Source organism: Staurois parvus, unplaced genomic scaffold (assembly GCF_062004578.1).
Source record: "Staurois parvus isolate SC_StPar_1 unplaced genomic scaffold, SC_StPar_1.0 ptg000056l, whole genome shotgun sequence".
NCBI classification, from domain to species: Eukaryota; Metazoa; Chordata; class Amphibia; order Anura; family Ranidae; genus Staurois; species Staurois parvus.
Window position 1 is genome coordinate 5,109,565 of NW_028317852.1, and position 26,663 is coordinate 5,136,227.

At 40.5% G+C, this 26,663-nt stretch overlaps 1 protein-coding gene across 4 annotated transcripts in view; it reads right to left on the reverse strand.

The window, feature by feature from the left end:
• KCND3 (potassium voltage-gated channel subfamily D member 3) overlaps nt 1–26,663 on the reverse strand; it is a 679,189-nt gene that overhangs the window by 37,943 nt on the left and 614,583 nt on the right. For all 4 annotated transcript variants that reach the window (XM_089668314.1, XM_089668317.1, XM_089668316.1 and 1 more), the window contains exon 5: nt 22,396–22,497. In XM_089668314.1, the coding sequence (XP_089524440.1) occupies nt 22,396–22,497 (102 nt within the window). The remainder of the gene's footprint in view (nt 1–22,395; nt 22,498–26,663) is intronic.

The window sequence follows — 26,663 nt, forward strand, 5'->3', positions numbered from 1 at the left end:
TACCTATTTACTCACTGCAATCTTTTATATTTTACCAAAAATGTTAAAAAATTGTGTTTTCATTTTACTGTATTATTTCACCAAAATATGCATTTAATAAATAAATAAGTAAATATCATGCAACGTAAAAAATTTCACCTGCTGCTTTTTTTTTCTCCAGGGTCTCTGCTTTCAGGAAATGTATAATTGATTGAGGGTTTAAAGTAATTTCAACAAAAAATGCAGATTTTAACATGTGTGTGAAAAATTAAAAAATTGCCCTGGTAAAGAGTTTTGTAGTTGTTTATTCTATTTATCTCTGACTCCATTGGGTCTGATTATATTGGGAGTCCAATGTTTTTTTTCCCTCTTATTGCTTCAATTCACACAAAGACCTTTTCACTGTAACATTTATTGGACTTGGTCTCCTATATAAGTGTTTATTCACTGTTTTACTGTTTTACACACCTTGCACATTCTATTCTGGGGCAGATGTGCTGCACCCCCATCAGTCTATTTCTTCTCTTTATTCTCTTACCTCATTACTTTTGTTGTTATGAATCTTTACTGTATGGGCTCTGATGTGATATCCCAGGAGTTCACTCTGGCTGTACCTTAGCCATATTTGTCCATTGGTCTCCTGTGATACCACCGGGCCTTTTTTTTTTGATAAATGATTTACAGACACTCTGGCCCTGATTTACGAAGAATTGAGTCTACCAGCAGACACTGAACATTCAGGCAGACTCAATTCAATCAATCTAGACCTGTCAGTCTTCAGAAAGGTGTCTAGCAAGCTCATTGAAAAGAGTCTACTTTGTAGACTCTTTCCTTTTAGTAAATACCGAACTGCATCAGAACATTTCTAAATGCAATGCCGGATATGTTCGCTAGGTGGCGCACAACCACAGGCTTTGTCCCGTTGGCATTTTTCTGTTTGCATATGAGAATACTTATAATTTAAAATAAAAAGCACACCTATATTATAATTTTTTTTTTATGTTTCTCCAAAAATGATCGACCAACCAATGCATTTCCTAATGAATGTTGTACATTTTATTTTCAAATGTCAAACATTTTCACACTTTTATCTCAATTAATTTGAATGTCTAGTTCTAATTTCCAATATAATGATAGATCTTCATTCTCTTTAATCATGTAACTATTCTATATTCCACCTCAAACTCTGTCTCCTACAGTGGCTTAGTGGTTTGTACTCAGGACTTACAGTACTTGGGTCATGGGTTCTAATCCCAGTCATGGCTGACCTGTCTGGAATTTGCATGCTTTCTTTTTGCATGCTGTGTTTCTGCCAACACTCCAAAGACATGCTGTTAGGTTAATTGGGCCTAGTGTATGTCTGAGTTTCTGGCCTTAGCTTGTAAGCTCCTAGACATTTGTGAATGTACAAAATATGGAGATCAATTTCCAGGGTTCTGTCAGTGCCAGGAATATTGATCAGTCAATGGGAGTGAATCTTACCTGTGTCCTTCTGACAAGTTTGAAACTTTCAATTTTCCTTCTGTTTATATCTCACTACAACTTTGTTTGTCTTCTCTTAGGCTACGTTCACACTAGCATTGTCAGCAGGCATCAGACAGGCGTTTGGGAAGCTTTTTTAACGCTTCTCAAAAGGCTATGAAAATTCTGCACATGGCAGCACACAGTGCTGTTCACACTGAAGCGTTAGTGTTGCATCGTGGCTAAACTGGCGCCTCATGTTGAGTCAGGAGGAGTTGAAGCCTCCCATTCAAGTCTATGGTGCCGCTCCTCATACGCCTGGCAGACGTTTGCAGTGAGGTTGAGACGCAGTTGCAAGGCGTTTGCGGAGTGTTAATACCATTTAACTTCATTACAGGCACTTGTGGTGCAGTTTTAACGCTTGGCAAATGCCTATCAAATGCCTCAAAACCGTGCATAGGGCGTTTGGGGAGCATTTGAGGAGCTTTAAAAACACTTCCCAAACGCCTGTCAAACGCTATAGGGGCGTCTGGCAAGAGTTAGAAATAAAGTCAAGTGTGAACGAGCCCTTAAACCTCTCTCCTTATACAACTTGACCCCCTCCCCCACGTCATCACCTGTTCCATCTGCAAATCTATGTATCACCGCCCCACTCTTTTTATTTAACTATTTATTTACTGATCAAGTTAATGTGTCTCATTTCCTATCACCTACAGCTCAGATCTCGCATTATTATAAGATTCTTAATTGTATCTCACCACTAGTCTGATTGAATTTACAATTCCTGGTCAGTCCCGTTCCCATACCTATAATAACCTTTAGGGCCAGTTCACACTACATGTGTTTCAGTTGCATTTTTTTGCATCTAAAACGCACAGAAAGAAGGGTATATGGTTGTCAATGTCATAGTTCACATCAGCGCTTGCAGTTCGAGTGCATTGCAGGTGCTGCCAAAAAAGTCCAACAGGCTGCATTGTTTATGTATAGAACTGTACTGGAAAGTGGTAAAATGCCCTGGAATGCACTAAAATGCACATGTCCCTAATTAATTGAAGAAAAAGTGAGGGGAAAAAATTAACTGGAATGCATAAAAAAATGTACTGGAACTTGTCAAAAACACATTCCAAAATGCACTGGAACACATAAAAAAACACATCCAAAATGCACTGGAACATGTCAAAAACGCATCCAAAATGCACTGGAACAAGCTAAACATGCATCATAAAAGTGCATGCAAAAACACATCTGGAACACATCTAGACTGTGTTTCTATAGTGTGAACAGGCCCTTGGGACTTGTTCACACCATTTGTGGTGCAGAAACGCATGCAGGAGCATGCATGTTTCTGCACAGCAAAGAAATGCAATGCCCTTTGCAGAAATGCACAAGTACCATGATGAAAACTTAATTGCACCTCCACACGTCTGGTAAACAGGCGCATTCACAGCCACCAAAACGCATGGCACCACACTACCGTGCAGTTAGGTGCAACACACTTTTAAAATAATATGCCTGCAGTATTTTTGCATGTTCCCACATGTTAGGCAGCCCATTGAAATTAATGAGCCGAGGAAAAAAAAAGTAAAAAATGCCACATTTGCACAGGTCCTCTGGCCTGTACGGCATGTGTTAGGAATGGACTGGCCAGCAATGGTGGGACTCACCTGCCTTTTGATCTGCAGTACCAGGGCTGGCCAGCGGGTGCTCCCAGCAATCAGAGACTCAACCTTTCAGCCAGCTAACACCTGGAACTGATGATACTGGGGTATTTAAGGGATGGCCAGACTTGCAGACTCTGCCTTGGTGTTGTGTTTGTCCTGGGCCCTGTATCTGTCCTGCATCCTGTTTCTGTTCCTTTGCTGACTTCTCCTGCTCTGATCCTGGCTTGTGACCCTGACCATCCCTCTGTCTGACCCTCTGTACTACGCTGCTTGCTACCTATTCTGATCCCTGGCTTGTGACCCGGACCATCCCTCTGCCTGACCCTCTGTACTATGCTGCTTGCTACCTGCTGAACCTGGCCTGTGACCCCGACCATTCTCCGCTTGCTCCCCCTGTACCTACCTGCCCAATTGATATTGACCCGGCCTGCCTGACGACGCTTGCTTGTATATACTGTTATCTGTGGGTGGTTTGGTTTGGTTTGTTTGCACCGTATTATGTTTTAGTATTGCACTGCGTTTATGTTTGTACTGTTAGTGTTAATAAATTATATTGTTTATAACATATCTGAGGTCTGCGTTTCCCTGCTTCAGTCACACACCTCTGGTCATACCTGGGAGCCCTGACAGCATGAATGAGGGGGTTGTTCATGTGGCTGGAGCCACCTGTTACATTATGGGGACACAGCAGCTGTATGAACACAGGTTTAATCTGACAGGTGTGAAGGCATGGGGAAGTGGCCCTGAATGCTCACTGTCTGTGTTCAGGGCTGTACACCTGCACCCATATGCTTGTCAAATTAGGACCTGCAGCATTTCCATTGTGTAAAATAGGTTGCCTGCAAAGGCGAAGCCACAAAAACAAACCACTGATTCACACTCTACAGGCCACAGCACCCATGTGAATGAGCCCCAAGACCTCAATTACACACACAGTTTTATTTATGAACTCAGTACAGTTTTTTCATTTAGATTTCACAGGAATTTGGTTGTGATTATGTCCATTAATAATATTTTTAGTGTATTTTTACCATAAATATAATTTGTATATGTTCTCTGGCGGTGGGGGGCTGTCAAGTATGCTATACAGGGCCTCTTGATATCTAACAGTGGCCCTGGGTGTATGCTTGTGTCTGTGCCACCAGTTAAGAACAATAGCTTCTTCTATGGAATACCTTGAACCTCTGCTATGTACCTCATTGTATCTAGGAATCCGACAATACAACAATTATTAGTAATGTTTCCCCTGCAAATGAGGATCAGCTCCTTGGTCGAGAACAGTGATCTTGCCATGTCCAGATGTGGTCTGGAATTCTACAAAAGAACAATTCACAAAGCCAAAAAGTAGACTTGCAAATCACCACTAAACTCTCCTAACTACACTCCCATTCACTAACACTCCCCACTACCACTTCCACTTCCGGGTGTGCGCAAACGTCCTTCCGAAAACGTCATGATGTATTTCCGGTATGACAGCTGCTCTAGTGCCTCCTCCAACAGCCATCTTGGCGTTTATTTGTGCACCATAGCAATTTTCCACGCGGCTCCATTGTGTATATGACATTCGCGAATATATGTTTGCAGTTCTATTGTGGATTTGGCATTGGCGAATATATGTTTGCAGCTCTACTGTGTATATGACATTGGTGAATATATGTTTGCAGCTCTACTGTGTATATGACATTGGCGAATATATGTTTGCCGGTAAAGGCCCAAAGTCAACATAAATTGGGGGCCTAATTTATTACTGTTAAGAAGATTGTAGAAAAAGAATAGGTAGCTGCACATTGAACACAACCTATTCATTGGTACATAACATGGTCTTGTGGTGCTATAGGGGGCTTTTGGTTTGTTAGTTTGGACATACTTGCATATGTGTACTCTAACAAGCTAGATTTGGGCATATTATATAGCTCACAAAATATAAGTGTTAGGGGTGCTAGTATATTGAACTTGAACATGAAATAACCCCCCTAAAAATATACATAGTCTAAACGTTTATTGATCAAATACATATTCCACATTTATTTGGACAGCAGCAACAAGTAGGTAGTCAATTTCTTGGTGGGAAAAAAAAGCAGGATTGATGTTGCTAAAATAGAATGGTCCTGCTCATAAGAGCTTACAATCTAAAAGATTATACTTCTAATGAACTGTGCTTTCACAGGTTACAGCAGGAAACAAATGGTTAATATGAATCACTTAAAAATACATAATTGCCGAAATAACAAACACTTCCCACCTCCCCAAATCCCCCACACATACATTTCTCATCAGGTTTGTCCGAAAACTGCATTTCAGTCTAAATAAGCAAGCAAACTATAGCCAAGCGCAAATTTGGAAGAGCAGAGCAATTGACATGTGTTAGGATTACAATGCAAATACACAGCTATTGAACAATAACACAAAAACACACTTTAGAAGGAAAAAAATGCAAACATTTACAGCCCACATCAAAACACAGCTTGATTGTGGTCTGGGGCAATTCACCACAATATCTCTTCCTTCCCAAACCACCACAGGCAAGGACTTGCTGAAAATAACCTGGCCTATTACAAGGCAAAATCTCCCACTACTGCAACTCTTTATATAACATAGGCCACACCCACCACTGTCATTCATTTGGTCAGAGAAAGTATTTGCACCTGATTAATCCTCTTCCCACCTGCGTTAACCCTTTGTATAGAGGCCCCACAAATCAGAGTCAGAAAGAAAGCCACAGTGAAGTGTACGCGTGCAGCATACAACAGAACATTGAACAGGGATGTGAAGGGGAACCCCATGGCAACATTTATTGGCATTATGGGCACAATTCACTCCAGATTATTACATGAGTTAAGGCAGTCACATGACCACATCTCACATGCAATACTGAAAATGTCAATTCACTTTTGCTAGTATGCGGGATTTCCCATAAATCGGAAAAAAGCTCAGGAAATCAAACATAAAAGGCCTTACACCCCGGTCACATCAAAGCCGATTTAGAAATTGTGTGACTTACAGTGAATATGCCGATTTCCTTGCGATTTGCAAGACATCTGACATAGATATCTATGCAAATCGCCACAAATATAGTATATGTACTGCTTTAGAAGTCAGTGTCGGAAAAGCACCCATGTGACCGCTATAATAACAGACAATAGGGTGCGACTTGGCATATGATTTGCAAGTCGCATGTCATGAAAATCAGATGCCAAGTCGCACTCAATGTGACCGCTATTAGAGCGTTCATCTTGGTGTGGTTCAAACTTGGTTGGAGCCGCAACAATTTCTAAAGTAATGAATACAGAACTTTTCATGCGATTTGCAGAGAGATCTGTGTCAGATGTCTTGCAAATCGCTATTTAAATCAGCATGTCCCCCAACTTTGAAATCATGCGACTTCACTGTAAGTCACATGATGTGACCGTAGTGTTAGTTGCACCACTTCATCCGCTTTGATGTGACCGGGGTGACAATTTGGCATGCAATTTGCATGTCAGGTGACTTGCAAATCATAGGCCAAGTCACACCCTATTGTCTACTATAGGCTCCATTCACATCCAATCTGATTTTTAAATCATGCGACTTCACTGTAAGTTGCCCAATTTCCAAATCGGATTAGATGTGACTGTGGTGTTAGCCCCCGGTCACATCGGTTGCGATTTGGCATGGGATTTGCAAGTCACAGGGCATGCAAATCGTATGCCAAGTCACATCCAGGGTGCGCAACTTCATGTGCGATTTGGGAATTGAAATTGTACCTGATATCGGATCTAATGAATGTGGATGTGAGTTTCTTATCATATGCGATTTGCTGCAGCACAATTTCAAAATTACTTATTGTCTAACTTTTTCTGCATTTTGTAGCGTTTTCATATATAGACTACAATAAAATCGTAATGCAAAACACAATTGAAACCGCAATAACTCATTGGTAAATCTACAGAAAACATGGTAAAATTGCCAACAAAAGCACAATTTGAAATCGCATCTAGTGTGAACCAAGCAGGCAGTTCAACAAAGGAAATAAATCTTTGAAGGCATGTGGTATCTGCATGCTCGGATAAGGGTCTGTTATGGATTTGGGGGGGGAGTCCATGACATTGTTTTATTAATTTTTTTTTTAAAATCCTTTTCTCTCTCTCTCTGGCTCGCTCATGGCTTGACAAATCCTTCCCAAAAGGGGGCGGAGTGCAAACCAGCATTATCAAATCAATCATTAGTCCAGTCCCTTATCTCATCCCATCGTTTGACATTCACATAAGATGCAGCTTTAAAGGTGTTTGAACAGACAAGGCCTCATTCTATTTCACATTCTAGGGATCATTTAGACAGAAAGCAAAGATGCTGCCACCAGCACATCTATGTTAGGGCAACCGCCCAGGGAGATCATGCAACTTCATTACCATGGTTGGGATTCAAACTGATGACCCTCACTCTGTGAGGCAGCAGTGCTAACCACTTATCCACTGAGCTGTGACACTAATCCAACCTCTATTTCTGTGGTGTGAATCAACCCTACGTCCCTGGGCAAGGTCAGTGTAACTAGCCAGATATCTCAAATGTGACACAAATGTTGTGCAATGTTGCCAATTCAGATGTATGTTGGTTCTATGTATCCCAATACAAAGGATTGCAATACTAATACAGGCATACCTTGGTGTACCAACGCCTCGGTTAAAGTATTTTCGGTTTACCAATGAAAATCCATTGAAAATAATGCCTTGGTTTACACAATTGTTAATAATTTTTTTCGCAATACAAAGTGTATGTTGGCGCTGATTTTTAAATGCAAATGCTAGTCTTTTTTTTTCTTCACTATAGTACACAAGCTTATCTATCACTTTCCCCGAAGTTACAGAAAACTTTGTATCTTTTAATAAACTAAAAGTTTAAAAGATATCCTTTAGGCATATAAACTCAAAGAAAACTTTCTCTTTTAGCTGGGGGAAGTGACAGCTGAATTTCTGAGCTATAGTGAAGAAATAAAAAACAAAATTACATTTAAAAACCAGCACCATAATAAATAAAAAAAGACGTGGGATCCCCCCTCCCATCCACACCAAGCCCTTCGGGTCTGGTATGGATTTAGAGGGGAACTTCCACGCCAAAATTTTAAAAAAAAAATGGCGTGGGGTCCCCCCCAAAATCCATACCAGACCCTTATCCGAGCATGCAGCTCAGCAGGTCAGGAAAGGGGGGGGCGAGCGAGCACCCCCCTCCTGAATCATACCAGACCACATGCCCTCAACATGGGGAGGTGCTTTGGGGTAGGGGGGCTCCCCCCAAAGCATCTTGTCCCCATGTTGATGGGCCTCTTCCCCACAACCCTGGCCGGTGGTTGTGGGGGTCTGCTGGCGGGAGGCTTATTGAAGTCTGGAAGCCCCCTTTAACAAGGAGGCCCCCAGATCCCGGCCCCCTCCTATGTGAATGAGTATGGGATACATGGTACCACTACTCATTCACAAAAATACAAAGAGTATAGTGTAAAAAAAGACAGGACACGGTCTTTGACAAGTCCTTTAATAAAAGAAAAATCTAAAAGAATGTCCCCCGAAGTAGATCCAACGTCAATCACGGTGTAAGCCGCCGGTTACCCGAAAAAAGAAAAAAAAAGGTTCCGTTCCCGATGATGGCATCCAGCCCTCTGGTGTTGGCTGGGTTGACAGCTCTTAAATATGTAAGGGGCAAGGGCCACCCCACAACAAGGATCTGGTATGGATTTGGGAGGGACCCCACACTATTTTTTTTTATTTTGGCATGGGGTTACCCCTTAAGATCCATACCAAACCCAAAGGGCTTGGTATGGATGGGAGGGGGTACCGCACACCTTTTTTAAAAAATTTTTTAATTGCCAACCTTTATTTTTAGATTCAGCTATCAAAATATATATTATCTAGACCTCCAAAATATGTAAAACCATTACAGAAATAATTATAAAGGATAAGAAACAAAAACGGAAAACAGAAACAAACAGAAACAGATGGCTAAATTGTGTCCTGCACATGCGCATTTATATCTGTGCATAGACGCTGGAAAAGCATCTAGTTCTTGACTGTCATGAATTCCTTTAAAAAACTATTTTTTACACATTTAAACATTTTTTTGAAATGTAAGATATTGTTTAAAGTGAAGTCCTGATATTTGCGAAAGCAAATTTCAATGTGAACATGTCTCTGCAGTGATTTTGCATTGTGTTAGACGTGCTTCTTAGCACGTCTGCTTTCTTAGACTGATTCCTGGATTGTGCCTGGTTAGTAAATTCGATTTCGCGTCTACTTGTTAGACGCTTTCTTTAGTAAATGTCTTTGCCAATCGCTATTGAAAAGTACACGTTAGCCCACAGAAATGCGCCTAGGCACATTAGTAAATCAGGGCCTCTGTCAGAAACATCAGACTCCTGATTAAGTGAACCATGTTTAACGAAACGTGTTGAGATTGTTGATGTTTTCAATTGACACAATGATTGACACATTTTTGTATGAAGAATTTTTACAACTATGTGGAATAGTGGAACTGGAATATTGTATAATACTGTTCTTGGTGCATTTCTATGTTTTTTAAAGTAGTTGTAAACCCTTGTACCCAGTGAAATGACTAGCCTCAGATGATATACAGAGATTAAATAAATAAGTTGTACCTGTTTATCCGTAATGTTCTCTTCTCTACATCCATCATCATCTACATCAGTCCAGAAGCTTTTATGAGCTCCCAGAAAACAGGGTATGGGGAGCTGAAATTACACTTTGCAGAACTTAGTGAGAGCTGATTGGAAGGAAAGTGACACCCCCCCCCCTCCACTCCACACAGCTCACAGTAACAGAGCTGAGGCTGTCAATCTACAGGAGGCCCAACCCCTGTCACAATTTTTCTCTTGGTGTCAGGAAAACTTTTCAGAAGTGATTCCTGCTGATATCAGACAAACTAAACAGCAGAAATCACACTCAGTGCTCTTAATTGAGACAAGGACACACACTATAGAGGGATATACTTTGTTTTAATTCCATGTCAGAGGATTACAACCACTCTAATGTTTTTATGCAGATATGTTCCAAATAAAGTTGGTGACTTTTATATATTTTTTATTTGCATTTGCATGACCTCCAAAAAGTCCCATGGGCAATTGGTTGTTACTTCTTTTCCAGATTAGACCATGTTGCATTGAAAAGTGCACTACTGACAGCAAAATTGCAGGTTAAATTCCCAAATACTGCAAGTCAAACCACAATAATGTATCAGAGCTCTCTGACATAAAATAGATATATACTTCACTAAAACAATGAAAAGAGTTATGTTTTCCTAAAGTATATGTGAACCCTTATCCCTTATGTAAAACAACCCATTCAGTTTATAAAAATCTAAAAATGCAAGGCAAAACGTGTGTGTGTGAAAAAAAATAAAAAAAATAAAATATATATATATATATATATATATATACACATACAGTATATATACATACACGCATGCAGTATCTCACAGAAGTGAGTACAACCCTCACATTTTTGTAAATATTTTATTATATCTTTTCATGTGACAACACTGAACAAATGGCACTTTGCTATAATGTAAAGTAGTGAGTGTACAGCTTGTATAACAGTGTAAATTTGCTGTCCCATCAAAATATCTCAACACACAGCCATTAATGTCTAAACCGCTGGCAACAAAAGTGAGTACACCCCTCAGTAAAAGTGAAAATGTCCAAATTGGGCCCAAAGTGTCAATATTTTGTGTGCCCACCATTATTTTCCAGCACTGCCTTAACCCTCTTGGGCATGGAGTTCACCAGAGCTTCACAGGCTGCCATTGGAGTCCTCTTCGACTCCTCCATGACGATATCACGGAGCTGGTGGATGTTAGAGACCTTGTGCTCCTCCACCTTCCATTTGAGGATGCCCCACAGATGCTCAATATGGTTTAGGTCTGTAGACATGTGTGGCCAGTCCATCACTTTTACCCTCAGATTCTTTAGCAAGGCAGTGGTCGTCTTGGAGGTGTGTTTGGGGTCGTTTTCATGTTTGAAATATTGCCCTGCGGCCCAGTCTCCGAAGGGAGGGGATCATTCTCTGCTTCAGTATGTCACAGTACATGTTGTAATTCATGGCTCCCTCAATGAACTGTATTTCCCCAGTGCCTACAGCACTCATGCAGCCCCAGACACGTTTGACACCATCTGAACCAAATAAGTTTCTCTTGGTCTCATCAGACCACAGGTCATGGTTTCCATAATCCATGTCCTTACTCTGCTTGTCTTCAGCAAACTGTTTGCTTGCTTTCTTTTGCATCATCTTTAGAAGAGACTTCCTTCTGGGACGACAGCCATGCAGACCAATTTGATGCAGTGTGCGGAGTATGGTCTGAGCACTGACAGGCTGACCCCCCACCCCTTCAAGCTCTGCAGCAATGCTGGCAGCACTCATGCATCTATTTCCCAAAGACAACCTCTGAATATGACGCTGAGCACGTGCACTCAACTTCTTTGGTTGACCATGGTGAGGCCTGTTCTGAATGGAACCTGTCTTGTTAAACTGCTGTATGGTCTTGGCCACCGTGCTGCAGCTCAGTGTCAGGGTCTTGGCAATCTTCTTATAGCCTAGTCCATCTTTATGTAGATCAACAATTCTTTTTTTCAGATCCTCAGAGAGTTCTTTGCTATGAGGTGCCATTTTGAACTTCCAGGGATCAGTATGAGAGAGTGAGAGCAATAACACCAAATTTAACACACCTGCTCCCCATTCACACCTGAGACCTTGTAACACTAACGAGCCACATGACTACGGGGAGGGAAAATGGCTAATTGGGCCCAATTTGGGCATTTTCACTTAGGGGTGTACTCACTTTTGTTGCCAGAGGTTTAGACATTAATGACTGCGTGTTGAGTTATTTTAAGTGGAAAGCAAACGTACACTGTTATACAAGCTGTACAGTTACTACTTTACATTGTAGCAAAGTGTAATCTCTTCAGTGTTGTCACATGAAAAGATATAATAAAATATTTACAAAAATGTGAGGGGTGTACTCACTTCTGTGAGATACTGTATATACACACACACACTGCTCAAAAAAAATTAAAGGAACACTTTTCAATCAGAATATAGCATCAAGTCAATTAAACTCCTTGGATATTGATCTGGTCAGTTAAGTAGCAGAGGGGGTTTGTAATCAGTTTCAGCTGCTTTGGTGTTAATGAAATTAACTACAGGTGCACTAGATGGGTAACAATGAGGCAACCCCCAAAACAGGAATGGTTTTACAGGTGGCCACTAACATTTTTTCCCTACTCATTTTTTCTGACTGTTTTTCACTAGTTTTGCATTTCGCTAGGTTAAGTGTCACTACTGGTAGCATGAGTCGATATCTGGACCCTACAGAGGTTTCACAGGCAGTTCAACTCCTCCAGGATGACACATCAATACGTGCCATTGCCAGAATGTTTTCTGTGTCTCCCAGCACAGTCTCAAGATCATGGAGGAGATTCCAGGAGACAGGCAATTACTCTAGGAGAACTGGACAGGGCAGTAGAAGGTCCTTAACCCATCATCAGGACCAGTATCTGCTCCTATGTGCAAGGAGGAACAGGATGAGCACTGCCAGAGCCCTACAAAATGACCTCCAGCAGGCCACTGGTGTTAATGTCTTTGACCAAACAATCAGAAACAGACTTAAGTGTTTGCTGGATGCTGAAGAGTATCGTCCATATAAGAGAATCCCTTTGATACATCATGGAGGGGACATCTGAGGATAACACCACTGAGTACATTCATTTAAAGTGTGTATGATCCTTAATGGGTCAGAGCTGGAGGTGAGCAGCCATGCTAGCTGGTGGAGGAGCACAAGCAGTGTTCACTGGTGGATTCCCAGATTATTGAAGATATTGGGACTTTACACCAGTTATGTGATTTCACTTTGAGGTCTTATTGAATTTTATGGCACATTTAAGCAATTTGTCCCTATGAAGCACTTTGCAGTCAGTTTGATAATTTCACTGTGTTGCTGTTTTATTTCTTATGCAAATAATTTTTTGACTATTTATTGGTCAGTCACTTTATACACATTCTATTGGTTGGATTAATTTCATAACTACAGGTTTATTATGTTTATGTGATTATTTATCTGTCACTATGACCAATTATAATTGGTCATAGTGACAGATAAATAATAAAAAGTAAACAACCCACAGAGCTCTTGAATCAATAATTATTTTATAATACTTTTATTTTGTTTTCTTATAAGGTTATTTTTTGAGTAGCACAGCATCAGATTTTATTTTATATTAGTTCCTGGAAGGAATTGATACCATTGAATGGCCCCCACGCTTGCCTGACCTAAATCCAATAGAACAACTCTGGGATATCATGTTTCAGTCCATCCGACGCCACCAGGTTGCACCTCAGACTGTCCAGGAGCTCAGTGATGCCCTTATCCAGATCTGGGAGGAAATTCCCCAGGAAACCATCCGTTTTCTGCTTGTGAGCATACCCCAACGTTGTCAGGCATGCATACAAGCACGTGGGGGCCATACAAACTACTGAGTACCATTTGGAGTTGCTGCAATGAAATTTCAGCAAAATGGACTAGCCTGCTGCATCATTTTTTCACTTTGATTTTCAGGGAGTCTTTGAATTCAGTCCTTTGTAGGTTGATAATTTTCATTTCCATCAAATGATGGGGAATCCTTACATTCCTAACACAACCCAGTCCATATCAGTGTAGATATTCAGCATGATATGTTCCCCCATTGAGATCTGATGCGTTTTCAAAGTATTCCTTTATTTTTTTTGAGCAGTATGATTTTTTTTGAGCAGTGCGGATCTTGTAAAAAGGAGTATATGACACCAACTCCTTCAGTCTGAATGAATCTCTTCAGCAACTTGGTTCTCCAGAGAGATAGCAGCTATTGGATCCCAGAACAGGTGACAAAATCCACAGAGTTCTTGCAAATAATACAATGATCAGAAGTCTTCAAAGTCCCATTCAAAATAATTTTCTGTCATAGCAAGCATAGAGTATATATGTCCAGTATATATGTCCAATTTATATAATGCACCTAGGTGCGTTCCATGCATGTAATAATGTATATTATCTTCTACACCTGTGCTTCTACAATGACTCCCTCCTAGCTGATTATCCTTGTCTTAACAGCTAAAATGTCTCCCTTGAAATACCTGCTATTGACCCTGGAGGAGTTTCTGATTGACTGACCAAACATTTTTGACCTGGTTGTTAATCAAAATGAAAAAAATCAATTAAAGCAAGCTGTAGTATTTATGACCCTTGTCACCAGTTCTATGGATCTTGATGACTTCCCTTTTAATGTACAAGTGGACCTGTCACTGGCCTTTGCATATACATTCAAGAATGTATGTATGTGTATATATATATATATATATATATACACCCTACATTGCAGAGGAGGTCTATCATAACAGCAGTGTTTTTATTGTCCATGTTTTGATGAAGCTTAGTCCATCTTTCTCAAGGCGAGACATTTTGAGAAAGATGGACCAAGCTCCACCAAGGCATTTACCTCAATCATAGAGTGCCATTGCTACCCATGGGATGATGTATAAATTATAAATACCTTTTTTTATTTTTTTTTATAAGTGATCACATAACTCAGCTGCATCAGGGGCTTAGAGTGGTAAGGGTGGAGACTGCAGGGGAGGGGGGCTTGTCAGCAGGAAGCAGAGAGAGAGAAAGAGAGAGAGCAATACACTGATCTTTCCAGTGAATGGCTGTGCAGGGGGGCATGTAAGCACAAGTCGTGGTCATTAGAGGATAGGCAAGCTGTGCTCCTAGCACAGATAGAAAACTGACCACTCTTCATGTACCTCTATGCCTATTGTGGTCAGTTTGAAATTGGAATGCAGGGAAATTGGCAGGATCACCAGGTACTTAACACAAAGGAAGAAATAAAAAGACTACAGGATAATTTATAATACAAGTACATGGTACAACAGACATATATCAGGAACATAGAAATTTTGGGGTAACATACACTTTAAAGCGGAGCTCCACCCAAAAGGGGAAGTTCCACTTTAAGGACTGCTCCCCTGCTCCCCATTAAGGATTAGCACCTTTGGGGGCAGAGGGGGAGCGGGTACCCGGATTTGACAGGTACCCGCTCACACCTCAGGTCCGATCGCCTAGGCGATTGGAAATGGAAGGTGTCCTCCCTCGCTCCCTCCCTGTAGTCTTTTGGGACGCGTGACAGGTCCCAGAAGACTACAGGACCATTCATGAAGCACATCGCTACTCGTGCATGCGCAGTGGATACCCGGCTGTGAAGCCGCAAGCTGTCACAGCCGGGTGCCCACAGTGAAGATGCCGGCCTCCTGGAATACAGAACGGCTGGTGAAACGGGCTGCGGAGGGCACACCGCGGGACCGAGGGACAGGTAAGTGGCTGTTTTTGTAGCTGCTGACTTTTATTTTTTTACAGGGTGAATGGAACTCCGCTTTGAGTTTAAACTATCATTTACCACTATGCAGAAGAAAAGGAAAAATAGAGGTCTCTTTCAGGATAAAAATCCTTGATTTCTGCACAAAAGTTTATCTGTATTATTTAACTAAAGGGAAGCTTGAGAGGGGATTGGCTAAATCTATGGATAAAGCAAAAATGTCCTTTAAAAGTAAATAAAATTCAAATTATTAAAGTTTAGCAAGACTCCTTGTAACCATGTCTCTCTTTTTCTCAGTTTTATTTCTTTTTTTTCTCTTGCATTCAGCCTAGTTTCACCTGTTATAAATAACTCTTAATCAAGTTTATTTTAAATGCATAACTACTTGGTAAGAATAATAACACTGACATTTCTTATAAACTTTTCAGCATTCTTCTGTATTGCTGACCATTTTACTCTAATACTTTTACAGGTCTGAAAATACGCTGGATTTAAGTCTACTTAAAAGAACAGGGTGATGGCTCTGCTAAAAAAGCTACTGAATTCTAATGTGAAGGTTAGTGTGATTGCTGGAACTGTGCACTTTACAGAGAGTAGATAAAGAGTGTAAATGAAAAAATCAGAATGCTGCCGTTCTCCAAATCTAAGAGACTGACAGTATGGAAGGCAGGGTGCAGACTGCTTCTAGCCAATGCTGTACCTTGAATGTAACCACAATTGTACTGATTATATAATTCGGATGTCAGGTAAAAAGACCCTTTAAAAACAAAATACTTTCAGTTGTTATTTAAGCATTACAAAAAATTAAACAAGGGCAATGATATGGCATTTCACAATGTGTACAAAACAGAAGCATAGAAGGCCCTATACTAAAGTTTGCACCCAAACTCTACTGTAGTTAAGTGAGCTGATAATTTTTTTTTTTTTAAAGTGGACACTTGTCTCTACAGAAATCAATAAAAATCCCCAGCCACATACTTTTGAAGAGCTGATATCTAGTTGGCTGCCATATCATCAGTCAACACTTCATTATTATGAAATCAATTGTAAAATGCTCAATTTAGTTACATGGACAATGGAGACTCACTTTCAATAGTCAAACAACAGCAAGGTACAAAAAGCTAGGATCGGTTTATAAAAAGCAAACCTGTAGTGATGACAATAGTCCTGCCACTTTGATGTAATGGCAGGCACCTTCTGGTTTTTGCAGATGTCTTCAGCTTTCCTCTAGAATGTCCTTTAAGCCTGAAACCTGAGGCACTCAATTAAAGTGACACTAACAATATCCTTATTCTACAAAAATAATTCATACACATCCACCACATGCTAATCTTCTACCTAATAGCCCTGTAACCTATTTTTTTCATGAAATTGTTTCTTACTGTGTTTTTCTGCCTCCATGTGATGTCTGTCGTGAGCTCATGTACTTCACCTTTTTTCCCCCTCACTTCTGTATTTTTGAAATGAGCAGTACATGTTAGTTGCATTCATGTGCAGTGCTCTATACACACTACACATCCCATACAGTGAAGGAAATAAATATTTGATCCCCTGCTGATTTTGAATGTTTGCCCACTCACAAAGAAATGATCAGTCTAAAAATTGAATGGTTGAGTGATTTCAATCCTTGTCAGCATAGTGTGTTACCAATTGTTTTCTTGGTGACTGTGGTCCCAGCTGCCTGGAGATCATTGACAAGATCCTCACGTGTAGTTCTGGGATGATTCTATACAGGTAACAAAATGAGATTAGCAGCACTCCCTTTAAGAGACTGCTTCTAATGTCAGATTTTCACCTGTATGAAAGACACCTGGTAGCCAGAAATCCTGCTGAATGATAGGAGATCAAATACTTATTTTCCTCATGAACATACAAATCAGTGCATAATTTGTTAGACATGCATTTTATTTTGATTTTTTTGTTGCTATTCTGTTTCTCAATGTTGCAATACACCTACCATTCGATATTTAGACTTATTTCTTTCACTGTAGTCCCTAGTCTGTCTCAGGAGATAGCAAGACATAGTGACTAAGTTTCTACATGCTATGGAACCATGAAGAATGAACATAGCCACCCTCTAAGAGTAATTGGACAGTTTTTTTTCTTCCTGCATGTTGGAGAAATGCTGAGCTAAAAGGCTGTTGAGGTCTTATGTCTCCGATATGTTCACTGATGCAGACTCAGAGTTGGCGCTTAGTTTTCCCAATGTATCACAAGGCCACCCTACCATGTAGATCACCCTTATAGTAGAATAATTTATTAATCCACCAATGCTGAAGGTTCTCCTACTGTCCACATATTGAGCAGCAAAGTTGAGAACATGCACATTCTGGCATTGTAACGGGTGTTGTTGGCAGCAGATTGGATGGGTGGTACGAAGTAACCCTGACACTGCATGGAAACTTGCTATGTGCTTATAAGAACTGCTTTAAAAGCTCTGATAACGGGGGCACAGTTAATTCCTGCAAGAGTGTTTACCTTTACAGCCATACTGATTTTGCTTGCTCACCTATATGCTTTTTGAATCCTTTGGCTTGTTATCGGCCTAACTGCATTATCATGATCTTGACTGACTTTATACCTGCTAATCCATGATTTGAAAGAGATAACTGCATGGATGCACTTTTCTGCTGCTATCATCCTTACTCTAGCTTTCCTATTTGCATAACAACATTTGCAAGTACTTACATAACTCTGAGGGCATGGTGTCACTAAGGACAATACGTGCTTTATGCTAAGATGGCATTATTTTGTTGATTTCATATATTTTTGCAGCTTTTTGCTGATTTGAGAAATCCCAAATGAAAGAATTATCCTCTGCGTTTGTATTATGATGAACCACCTATTTTAATTTAGTCCAGTTGTTAACCACTCTCTGGAAGATTTTACCCCCTTCATGACCAGGCCATTTTTTTGATATACAACACTGCGCTATTTTAACTAGTAATTGTGCGGTCATACAATGCTGTACCCCCCAAAAAAGTTTGTATTTTTTTTCAAACAAATAGAGCTTTTATTGGTAGTATTTGATCACCTATGGGTTTTTTATATATTTTTTGCAATATAAATGGAAAAAAAAATTAAACTTTTGAAAAAAAAAACCCAATATTTTATGCTTTCTGCTATAAAATATGTCCAATAAATATAAAAAAAATCTTTTAAAAGCTTTTACTGGTTGTATTTGATCACCCATGGGTTTTCTTATTTTTTGCAATATAAATGAAAAAAACCCCAAAAACAGTTGAAAAAAACCCCCCAATATTTTTTGCTTTCTGCTATAAAATATATCCAATAAATATATATAAAAAATCTTTTAAAAGCTTTTATTGTTGGTATTTGATCACCCATGGGTTTTCTTATTTGTTGCAATATAAATGAAAAAAAAAACTTTTGAAAAAGAACAAACAATATTTTTTACTTTCTGCTATAAAATATATCCAATAAATACTTTTTAAAAAAATCAAATTTTTTCATACATTTTGTCCAAAATGTATTCTGCTACCTGTCCTTGATAAACAACAAACAAATAATAAATGCATATTAATTGGTCTGCGTGAAAGTTATATCATCTAGAAATGGCGATATATATACTTGAATTTTTATTTATTTATTTATTTTATACTATTAATAAATGGCTGTGATCAGCGACTTATACTGGGGCTGTGATAGTACGGGGGCAATCATTGATGCTGGGGGGGAACTGACTAACTGCCACTGATATCACCGGTGAAATGAATAAAGTGATCTTAGATTGTAAGCTCAAAGGAACAGGCCCTCCTAACCCTCTTGTATTGAACTGTATTGGTGCTGTATTGTCTCCCGTTGTATTGTAAAGCGCTGAGCAAACTGTTGGCGCTATATAAATCCTGTATAATAATAATAATCAGTAAAAATAATACACTGTACACTGTCACTGTACTAATGACACTTCCTGGGAAGGGGTTAACATCGAGGAAGATCAGAGGGTTAAATGTGTGCCTACCAATGTGTAATGTGTGTATTATGTGCGTTTTTTACTAATTGATCTCTTTTTTTTTCATCCCTGCTTTTCAGAGAAGATAAACAGAGCGATTGTTCCCTCTGTACAGAGCCCTGTATTAAAATGTCAGCACAGGGCTCTGGGCTGTGATTGTACACAGCTGATCAGCAGGTCCCGGCCTTGCTGACAGACTCCCACTGTGTACATTCACAGCAGGTGTCACTGGGCAAATATCCGCACCCTAAATCCGGAAGCAGGCAGTGACTAACCAGTCCGTCACTTTGCCTGCACAGGCTGTGTCAGGGATCCCGTCGCCGTGCACGGTGCGACAGCGACGGATCCCCTCGGGCCATGGCGGTGCGAGTGTGCAGGCATGGGAACGTGCGGCCGCGCGGGAAACCCGCGCATGCGCAGTGAGCATACATGTCACGCCAGGCGGGCTATTTAAACCTGCAAAGTAGTAAATCAAATGCCTTCTGGTCTTATACGTTCCTGCATACATTTCCTGATTCTGATACCTGTATTCTGCATTACCCAACTAAGAGAGAACTCCGCCTGCACTGACCCCGGCTATTCCTGACCATTCTTTTGCCTGCTCCTTGTGTACTTACCTGCCTGCTTGATATTGACCCGGCTTGCCTGACTCTGCTGTATTATCCTGCCTGCACCTGCACCTGACCTGCATCTTGTCAGCTACCATATTTGCCTACCGCTGCACCCACGACTCTGCATCTGGCCTACATCCGAATCACCGCCATAACTGTCAGCCACCACATCCACGCACCGGTGCTCGGTCCCAAGACCCACATCCGGACTGCCGCCTCACTTGCTCGCTGCTGCACTTACGTTCCTGCACCCACACCTGGCTTGTGTCCGGATCTCCTGGGCCCCAACTACCTGCCGACAGCTGCAAGACCTACACGGCACTCCTGTCCCTCCAACTCTGCACCCCTCTTTCCACTTCCACGGGCTCCGAGCGAGAATTGTAAGAGGACGCCCTCTCTCCACTTCAGGCTCTACAACCAGGTATGTGACAGGCTGCCCATCTGCAGTACAAGTAGTTAAGAAAATCCCCATGACACTACAAGTTAAGAGCACAAAGTCATTTAATGCTGACTATTTATTTATTGACCTGTAATTTCTCTTAACATGGGTCATAGATCCATACAGGGGATACTCATGGAATGGGGAGCTAGGTGACAATAACCCTAAATGGCCGACTTGTTTTATATTGGACCATGAGCCAATAATGTTTATGTGGATGATATGATGTCCAGATGTTAGTCTTGATTGAGAGTTGTAGCCAATATTTTCTTTTTTATGTGTGTAGGGTGAAGAGTATAATTAATTATTTTTTTCGATAGAATTTTGTAATTTTGATAACTATATGACAGCAATAAATTAATTTTTCTATGAAATAATATTGGGTAGAAACCATGTGAGCCTTTTTAGAGCTAACCACCTTATGTAACTGCAGTGCCTTTGCTTCAGTCAATAGTTACATAGTTAGTCTGGCTGAAAAAAGACAAAAGCCCATACAGTTCATCCATAGAAAAAAAAAGTTATAATACTATACCCACATTTGATCCAGAGGAAGGCAAAAAAAATTGCTTCTTATGTCTATGGTATTTTGGTCCCACGCACCATACCAATCATGGTGATCTGGCACACTTTTACATAATTACTCCCTAGTCTGTTTTTTATTAATTTTGCACAAGCAAAATACTTCCTTTAACTTGCCTGAGACCATTCCCTTCTTCTTTGTGTTTCACATGTTCTCCCTCCTAGACTCTACAGCTCACAATGGGAGGATTTCAGCAGCAGAGGCAGTGCTGTCATTCTAGAAAGCAGTAGAAGGGGCTATTTGTGGACAGTTGCTGAGTGATAAGCTATAGGCTCTGAATTCAGGAACGGTGCAACATTGTTGCCACACCATCACAAATAGCTACATTAGGTGGACTTCACTGGAAGGCTTAATAGGTATTTGTGGGACTTTACAGGGGGACTAAGGGCTCATTCACACTTGACTTATTTCTAACTTTTGCCAAACGCCCCTATAGTGTTTGACAAGTGGTAGACAGGCGTTTGGGAAGCATTTTTAACGCTCCTCAAACGCTCCCCAAATGCTCCCCAAACGCCTATGCGCGGTTTTGAGGCATTTGATAGGAGTTTGCCAAGCGTTAAAACCACACTACAGATGACTTTAATGAAGTTAAATGGTATTAACGCTCGGCAAATGCCTCGCAACCGCCCGCAAACTCCTGCCAGGCGTTTGAGGAGCGGCACCATAGACTTGAATGGAAGGCTTCAACTCCTCCTGACTCAACATGAGGCGTCAGTTTTGCCGCGACGCAACACAACACGACACTGATGCTTCAGTGTGGACAGCACTGTGTGTTGCCATGTGCAGAATTTTCATAGGCGTTTGAGTAGCGTTAAAATACGCTTCCCAAACGCCTGCTGACAAAGCTAGTGTGAACATAGCCTAAGAGAAAATCGTAAGTGTTGGTGCACTTATAATTAAGTGCTGCCATGCATAGTTTTTTTTTGCTAATGTGAGGCCATAGACACACATTTATGTTCTATTAAAAAAAACATATGTGCTGAGAGCGCGCGCCCTGTACGCTCCCAGCACACACATTGGGTACTCATGGAAAGGTCCCGATCTCCTCTTTCGATCGGGACCTTTCCCGATCATGTGACCACTGTGACAGCTAATAACGGCGGTCACATGACCCTAAAACCCCACCTCCCGGCTTCTGGAACCCTTAAAGGGCCAAGGGGTTAAGAAATAGATACTATATTGTAACATTACTGTTGATAGTGTGCCTCACAGGCAATATTTAAAAATGATAAATTCAACAATAAAAAAATTAAAAACATAAAAAAAAAACTGGATTTTTTTTTGTGCAACATTTAAATTTTTGAAGACATACCCCTAGTTCCAGAGCCTCGTTGAGCAAGCCATTTCTTTTGCTGTGCAGGTATGCAGATGAACTTCCAGTCTTGGCCACTCTTATTCTTGCAAGCCTGGCTTTCTGTTTGGCAGAATAGACAATATTACCACGAAGTTAAACATTGGCTTTGAAAATGAATGTAGAAAATCACAAATAGAACTTGCACAATTCCATTTGAAGTATAAATACACTATAAAATGCATTAACTCTTTTGCAAATACAACCTTTTATTTATTTCCTATAATTATATTCTGTCAACATTATCACACAATACAATACAGAGTATATAGGACCATTTACATCACTCACTGCCTCTTAATACGTTTACAGTCTAGCAACTGGGGTCAGGCGAGGTAAGACGTCTAACAAATAGGATGGTCATAGGACACACAAGCATCTATGTTAGAGTTTGACTGCGGTCCAACTGCTTTGCTACTAAATACACATTTTACCATCAGAAAGGAAGAGAGGAGAGGAAAGTAGAAACACAATGCTTAACCACGTCAATACCGGGCACGTTTACCCCCTTAAAAATATTAATATTTTAGACAAAAAATGTTCTGCATGCGGCTCCCCACCCAGTAGGGTTGCCACCTCATCCCTTTAACCACTTCCATACAGGGCACTTTTACCCCCATCCTGCCCAGGCCAATTTTCAGGTTTCAGCGCTCTCACACTTTGAATGACAATTGCGCGGTCATGCAGAACTGTACCCAAATGTACTAACATTTTATCATTTTGTTCACACAACTAGAGCTTTTCTTTTGGTAGTATTTAATCACCACTGGAGCTTTTTAATTGTTTGCTAAATTAACAAAAAATGACCGAACATTTTGAAAAACAAATATGTTTCTTTGTTTCTGTTATAAAAGTTTGCAAATAAATAATTGTTCTTCATAAATTTAGGCCGAGATGTATTCTGCTACATGTCTTTGGTGAAAATAACCCAAATTAGGATGTATTATTTAGTTTGTAGGAAAGTTATAGAGTTCACAAACTATGGTATATATCTGAAAATCAATCCTGAAATACTGACAGCCAATCTAATTTCTTGAAGTCCAAAAATGTCAGAACAGTACAGATATCCCCCAAATGACCCCTTTTTGCAAAGTAGACAGTCCAACGTACTTCATAAGAGGCATGGCGAGTTTTTTGAGGTTGTCATTTTTTTTTGTCATAATTTTTCTCAAAATGAAGAAATTTTCACAATTCTTTTTGTACATACTGTCACCAGTTTAGTACAGCGTCAGCATACAACTGGTTTGGCAGTGATCATGGACACTGACTGGTGACAGTACGAAAAAAAAATGATTATTTTTTTTAATTTTTGTATTGTTTTTTATTACATTTTTTCTCTTTTTTTATGATGGTTTTTTCATACTACACTATGACCAAAGTAGTATAATGTTACCATAGTGACACTGTACTACTTTGTTGAAGTGATCAATAATTTTTTTTTTTACACAATTTGATTGCTTATAGCAAATAATTTTTCTACCCATCCCTGCCCCTTGCTCAGCTGAAAACAGGAGGGAGTAGGTTTGTTAACCCTTCAGGCTCTGCTTGTGTAGTGTAAGCACTCTTTTATGAAATGCACTTTATGCCCTGATCAAAACAAATATTAGAACTACTTAACCACTTCCCACCCGCCATATAAGGAAATCACGGGTGCAAGGTGGTTCTCTCATTCTGGGAAGACATCATATGACGTCCTCCCACTCTAACCGCGCGTGCACCTCCGCGGGGGAACGCAGCGTGGCGATCAGTGGTGCACTGTGTCCCTGGGACTCAGTGAATCACCGATCAGCGGAAAGAGCCGATGACTTGGGCTCTGTCATGTGATCAGCTGTGTCAAATCACAGCTGATTGCATGTAAGTAAGGAAATGCCGGTTATTGGAATTTCTCTCATCACAAGCTATCACGCTGACAGCTCGTGAGGAGAGGAGAGCCGGTAATTGGCATTCATCAGAGGGGACATGTGTACTAGCCATCAGTGCCACCTGTCAATGTCCATCAATGCCACCTGTCATTGCCCATCAATGCCACCTGTCAGTGCCTACCAGTGCACATCAATGCCACATCTGAGCTGCCTTTCAGTGCCAACAGTGCTAGTCAGTGCCACCTATCAGTGCCAGTCAGTGCCTCCTATGAGTGCTGCCAATCAGTGCTGTCTATCAGTGCTGCCTATCAGTGCCAGTCAGTGCCACCTATCATTGCCAGTCAGTGCCACCTAACAGTTTCAGTCAGTGCCACCTAACAGTTCCAGTCAGTGCCACCTAACAGTGCCAGTCAGTGCCGCCTATTAGTGCTGCCTATCAGTGCCATATATGCATACTGCCTTTCAGTGCCCATCAGTGATGTCTGTGAATGCCCATCGGTGATGCCTGTCAATGCCCATCAGTGCCACCTACCAGTGCTTCCTTATCAGTGCCCATCAGTGCAGCTTATCAGTGCCCATCACAGCAGCCTCATTAGCTCACATCAGTGAAGGAGAAAAATTACTCATTTACAATATTTTATAAAAGAAACTGAGAAAAAAATTTTTTTTTCAGAATTTTCAGTTGTTTTCGGTTTGTTTATAAAAAAAACCCAGTGGTGATTAAATACCACCAAAAGAAATTTCTGTCTAAAAAAAATGAGAAAAATTTCATATGCGTACAGTGTTGCATGACCGTACAATTGTCATTTAAAATGCGACAGCCCTGAAAGCTGAAAATTGGACTGGGCAGGAAGGGGTGAAAGAGCCCAGTAGGTATCTGATAATACTGCAGCTTGCTTCATAATTACAGTAGCATTAAAACAAAATAAAACCTACCCCTGGCCACTTAAATGTGCATGTTTTTTCAAAGAAAATCTTAGCATTCTCTTTTCTCTCTGTTTAGATACCTATAACAAACTGGTGCAAAAACTGTTGCAATACATGTTCAAGGTGGCTAACTGAAGGAACATTATCCCTCTCTGGTCAGTCCTTTCTCTACTACTACTCTACTACCAACATTTACTTGTCAAAGCACTTTAGCATACCAATATGGGGTAAATTGAAACAGTTGGAAGGGAGCTTTCAGATTCTATTGAGTAAAAATCTGTCTCATCTTGATGAAACTCAGTCCCAAATCAACAGGTAATTCTGTGGCAGACTTTTTCAATTGCCTGCCAGAATTACAGGTGCAGGGGTCACAAGTGTGCAAAAATCCAAAAAACAGTTGCATAGACTTTCCTTGCTGAGTGACAACTTCATTTGCATCTACTTTTGTTGCAGATGGTCACTGCTGTTAATGGGGATTCTTTTCAGTTAACATGCTTTTTGCAGCTTGGACTTTGAATATCAAAAGCAGAATGTCCTCTCTCAATCAACATTGGCTATTTTTAACCCCTAGCTGTTAGCAATGGTAAGTAGATAGTAAAGTACTGTATATCATATTTACTTGCTTAAAACTTTTTTTGGTTTCTGGCCTAGGCAAAATATGTCATACATCCCAGAAGTCTTCAGGAGGGATTTTTTTCAGCTAAGCACACCCTCCTGCCTGCATGCCTGAGCTAAGGCAGAATGATTCCAGGAAATAAATGATACATTGATCATCTGCCCTTACTCAAAATGGTCAGGGCAAGAAATGCTAGGGGGGTGATTTTTCAGTGATATAAAGCATGGAGACGTGTGGATGGGTGAGTTTGCACTTTGTTCAAAATTACTGATGAAGGTTGACTCTTTGAACCCATAAAAAATGTACAGTATATGATTTGTATGATAAATGGATATGGATAGAAATTTAATTTATGTACAGCATTCCATGACTGCACAATTGTCAGATAAAATAATGCAGCAACATATTGCAAAAAAATGGCCTGGTAAGAAGGGTCTAGGTTATCCCACTTGCCCTCCAGAGGATTTACCCCCCCCCCCCCGGGTAAATCCTCTGGAGGGCAAGTGGTTAAACCTAAACTCTCAATAAAAATAAAAAAACTCTCATTACATGCTATATACCAGAGTGTGTATACTCAAAAAGCCACTAAAGCATTTGTTTTGCATAGAGTGAAATATACCTGGCTGATCCTGCCTTCAGCTGTCCCTCCCATTTTCTCTGTGCCCCCACTGCAGCCTGTGATTGTGTAGACCAGCTGGTGTCCTCCAAACTGAGCATGTTCATATTTCAGTTCCCTTCTAAGCTCTTCATTTCATCCTTTTTTCTTATCTAGGCCACATGACTATAGAGTGTGGGCTTATGCACAGTGGTAAATGACACTGCCC